Source organism: Sinocyclocheilus anshuiensis, unplaced genomic scaffold, assembly GCF_001515605.1.
Source record: "Sinocyclocheilus anshuiensis isolate Anshui unplaced genomic scaffold, SAMN03320099.WGS_v1.1 scaffold376, whole genome shotgun sequence".
NCBI lineage: Eukaryota > Metazoa > Chordata > Actinopteri > Cypriniformes > Cyprinidae > Sinocyclocheilus > Sinocyclocheilus anshuiensis.
In genome coordinates, this window is record NW_015558600.1 from 49,869 (window position 1) to 54,950 (window position 5,082).

The 5,082-nt window shown below is 33.5% G+C and overlaps 2 protein-coding genes across 2 annotated transcripts in view; one reads left to right on the forward strand and one right to left on the reverse strand.

Annotated features, from left to right (window-relative positions):
- The window catches only part of tubgcp6 (tubulin gamma complex component 6), a 27,221-nt gene extending 22,372 nt beyond the window's left edge, over nt 1–4,849 (forward strand). The window contains exons 23-25 of the mRNA XM_016475901.1: nt 1,408–1,621; nt 1,718–1,911; nt 3,848–4,849. Of these exons, the coding sequence (XP_016331387.1) occupies nt 1,408–1,621; nt 1,718–1,911; nt 3,848–3,939 (500 nt within the window). The 3' untranslated portion in view covers nt 3,940–4,849. The remainder of the gene's footprint in view (nt 1–1,407; nt 1,622–1,717; nt 1,912–3,847) is intronic.
- LOC107680129 (DCC-interacting protein 13-beta-like) overlaps nt 4,550–5,082 on the reverse strand; it is a 16,845-nt gene continuing 16,312 nt past the window's right edge. The window contains exon 22 of the transcript XR_001633118.1: nt 4,550–4,593. The gene's annotated coding sequence lies outside the window, so the exon portion shown is untranslated. The remainder of the gene's footprint in view (nt 4,594–5,082) is intronic.

The following is a 5,082-nucleotide window of genomic DNA, read 5'->3' on the forward strand; positions in this document are numbered from 1 at the left end:
CTATATGGACACGGTCCGTGTCACTAGTTAAAATTTCTTATTTCTCTGGATTTAAACATTCTTCTAAACATTTGGGATAATGTAAGTACACAAGTCAGCAAAATATATAACACTGTTCTAGTGGTTTTTGGATATTTTAATAAAAAAATCGTACATATTTTGCCTTTAAACAAGAAATTAATATTAAGTGACTTGCATTGTCTGACTACAACACTATTGCCTGATTTTGCTCTATTTCATCAACGAAAATAGTTTCAAACAAAGTCACAGCTGAGCCGCTGCGCATTTCCACGCAAACACAGCGGTGTTTCGTTTATGAATGAACGTGCGTTTTTAAACAAATCTGAATCAATTACTCATTCATAAAGCCAGTCACTTGCTTCATTCCTGAATTAATTAGTTGTTCGAACAAATCAATTGAATGAATGATTCAGTGATAAACTCAATGATTTGCCGCCACCTACTGGCAGTTTTACTTTCATTTTTAAAGGATCTTTTCTGTTATTTAATTCGTTTAATTTTTCTATATTCAAAATTTTATACTTAAAATATTAACCTCAACATGAATTTATGAATTTAATTCCACTCATGCCACCTCTGAGCCTCATTAAACGTCTGAAAATACACCTACAAGCCACTTTTGTGTTTTTCTGTGCCAACTCTGTGGTACAAATAATTTTTTTTAATACTGATTTTATTTGATTGGTAACTTATTCTTATTCTACTTGTTTTTATTCTGTTGTTTTAATTAGAAATTTTAAAAAGCTTATAAATATAATGTTTTTGAATTTTACATTAAAGATGACATACTTTTAATAAAGTTAGAATACATTTTTTAGAATTTTAAAAGAAAAGTACGCACAGAGCCCTGATTAACCACTTTTTATTCATTAAAAAATTGAGAAATTCTCTCAAATTTGAATCTTTTACAAGAATTACAGCAAAAACCAGTTTGATGCAAGAATATATATTTTTATTAATATTTGAGAAATTGTATTTGAATATTACCACTGTGAACTTAGTTAAGGATTTAACTAAATTCCTTTGAACACGTCTGCTCAAAGTGGTCTAAATTTTTATTTAATATATATTTGTAATATATAATACAGCAATGTATATAAAACATTTAGTTTATTACTTTATATATTAAAATATGTATCATTTTATTATTTATGATTTAAAATACTAATTATATATTACAATTTAAAACATCAAAAATTATTTTAAGTATTTTACAATTTTTTATAATACATCAATAAATGACAAAAAAAAAATAGAAAATACCTTCATTCAAAAATGACAATTATAATTTTTGTAATTGTGCTTGGTTTCATTTAATTGTACATGAAACTGACCTGATACTTGAATAGTTTTGATGAAAATCATCAATTTCCTCCTTTCTCTCAGCGCTGGTGAAAGGTGCCGGTCGCTCCGCTCAGTTCCATCAGCTGCAGCTGTACAGACACGAGATGCAGCACTTTGTGAAGGTGATCCAGGGCTACATCGCTAACCAGATCCTTCAGGTGTCCTGGAGCGAGTTCACACACAAACTGAGCAGCGCCAACGACCTGGACGCCATTCACCGCACACACGCCGAATACCTCAACAGAGCCATCTTCAGGTGAGGACACAAACATGACATATTCACTGTTCATATACAGATATCTGGAGCAGGATATGAAACTGTGATGGTTCTTTTTTTTTTTTACTCTCTCAGGGGTTTGCTGACGGAGAAAGCCGCCCCCGTCATGAACATCATCCACAGCATCTTTAGTCTGATCCTGAAGTTCCGCGGGCAGCTGATCGCGCAGCCGTGGGAGCTCCAGCAGGGGGAGCCGGTGCATCCCAGTTTCATTGCCATGCAGCAGTCCTACAACACCTTCAAATACTACTCCCGCTTCCTGTTCAAAGGTGAGCTGCTTCTACAGGTGTAAACACTGAATGATCAGAGTTCTGTGACGGGAACGATAAGATTAGAGCGTCACACCTGCCCATTCAGATACAGACAGATGTGTGCCTATACTGTACAGTCACCACAACCTGATATCAATTGTATACATCAATATTTTTTCATTTTTCTTTTTTTTTTTTTGGACCAAGTAGATTTAGGGTGCTTTCACACTAGCACTTTTGGTGCGCACCCGGGTTCAATTGACGTCAGAGTTCGGTTCGTTTGGATGATGTGAACGCTGTCTTCTGAACTCGGGTGCGCACCCGAGCGTGACTGACACGCTGCAAACAGAGAGCTGTATATCTCATTTTTGTTCGCCTTTAGCGTTCTTTAGAGCATTTGCAGTACATTCAAGAACCTAAGACAGACGTAAGTGGCATTATGTACCAAAGCTTTGTTAACAAAACGAATGGTTCAAAAACGTAAATATATAAAAGTGCAGAGAGCAATGTTATGCATTTGCCGCCTTCTCCTGCGCCGTCGTTACTAAGCAACGGGGTAAACAGCTGCTGGCTTGATGATGCAAACGAACCGCGGTTCGGACCAAATAAAATAATATGAACACAGTCCAGCGGGGGAGGGGGAGCAATCGAACTCTGGTTCGGACCAGGCAAGCGAACCAAGTGTGAAAGCACCCTTAAAATACAAAGAAAAATCCAGTTATATAGAAAACAAAGTTATATAGAAAATATAAAGTATTAAAAATATAAATATTTTTCTTTTTATTAACATAAAACATTTATAGAAACATTTTCTTAACATTACAAAATATATTAATATTTTATATATATATATATATATATATATATATATATATATATATATATATATATATATATATATATATATATATATATATATATATATATATATATATATATATATATATATATATATATATATATATATATATATATATATATATATATATATATATATATATATATATATATATACACACACACACACACATATATATGTATATATATATATATGTATGTGTGTATGTATGTGTATATATATGTATATATACGTGCGTGTATGCGTGTGTATGTATGTATGTATGTTTATAGATCGATAGATAGATACACACACACTAAACATTTTTTAACAAAACTTCTTAACATCAAAAATATATATTTTATATTTACTTTATATTTAAATTTTCAAAAAAGAAACTGTAAAACTTAATTTATTAGCATTTATTCAAATTTATTTATAAGCATGATCTGCAATAACTCCTGGAAAATATACGTCAACTGTAAATTCATACCCTTTTGCTTGAAAAGCCTGGCAATCTGTGCAAAACATTACAGATTTATCATGTTCAGCCCATCCACACTAATGAGCATCTCAATTAATTCAGACTTGTAAAATCTATTGGCATCTTTTTTTGTGGAGAATTAAACCACCAACCACATGACACTCTCTCTTTATTACTGCTGTCATATGCACAGTTTGCAAGACAAGGAGCCGCTGTAAAACTAACCAGATGGTGCAGTCTTTGGAAAACCTGGCTAAATAAATACTGTATTGTTGCCAACAAAGTCATCACAAATACAGCTTGTTCTTGAGCAGAGATTCATGCAAGCCAAATGTTCCATCAGGACGTTCAGACGTGTAATAAAACGCCTCTTCTGTAGTACTCGATCTTTTCTTGAACTCATTTATAAATGTCAGTCAAGAGTTCTTGTATCCGCTCAATTACAGTAACTTAGTTTTACATGATCATATTGCGCACTACTGAACAAGTATGCAAATTTGATCAGTCATATTTTAATAGGAGTTAAAATGAGTGTTTATAATGAGGCTGTTTTAGAATTTGAAAATCTTTTTTTTGTAAATGATAAACTTTCAAAAGAGCATGAAAAGTATTTATGTTTGTATATTCTGCAGTGGTGACCAAACTGGTGGATAAAGGTTATCAGCCCCATCTGGAGGACTTCCTGTTGCGGATCAACCTCAATAACTACTACAAAGACTCTTGATTGTCCTGTGTGTTGAGTCCGAGTCCTCCAGACCTGCTTCAGTATGTATGGTGTGTGTGTGTGTGTGTATATACCCAGAGCCAACGGCCACAATTGCCCGTAGCTGTTTTTCAGTGACCAACTCAAATCCATTTGCTCAGTATTGATGCTGTTCAGCGTTTCCTGTTGTGCTGTGTGCACTGATGCTTTTCTCCACAGAGGCTAGGCTAGGCTATGTGATGTGTAAAATAAACTGTTTTATTTTCAGATTTCGTTCTCACGACTCATAAAGGAAGTTCGAAATGGTCAGAAAGCTTTATTAAAGTGTTTTACATTCTGAACAGATGTTACATGGGTTGAATCTAATAGACTAGTAGCTGCTGTGCTGAACAACCAGTCACACATTCATGAATATTTTTATTTGTCGTCATGCTAAAGCTCATCGCAGGTTAAACTTCAGACGGTTACGGAGGCATATTAGAGTTTGAGAAACTTCAGGATCAGTTTCACTCCAGCACAATAAATGTAAACCGTTCAACGTCATTCACTAGCAAACAACTTTCAGGAACTTGGAGTTCAAGTTAAACCCTTCAGTTCACAAACGATTGCAAATGAATGAGTGTTTAATAAAGTGCTGTGGATGTGCTGATCCATCTGCTCGGAGGAGAAAAAGCCCTTCAGCACACAAAACAAAAAATAGAAAAATGATTTCATTTTGTTGCCAGACTCACCCTGAGATTATTAATTTTTCCACAGAATGAATGTTAAAATATATGACGCAGTTGTTTTTCATCTACAGGATGTCCGAATTTCCTATTCGAGTTAATCTGTTCTCTGTATTTTCTAGGTTATTAAATATAAACAGACAACAGGAAGTAAACTCAAACTAGTGGTTTTAAATTAGTGTTTTAAAAGCAATCTAAATTGCACGGTTAAAGAATAATAATTTTTTAGAGAAAAGTAGTGGAATTTTATTTTGCATTCTGCTGAATCCCAATCTGCACAAAACATAAATGTGAAGTACATTTAAGTTGAAAATTGTGTCCTTTTAATCATAATATCTGCATGTAAGCATTAGCATCTAACTTAATTACCTTAAAGGAATGGTTCACCCAAAAATAAAAAAAATGAGCTAAAAATGTTCTCATTCTCAGACCATCCAAG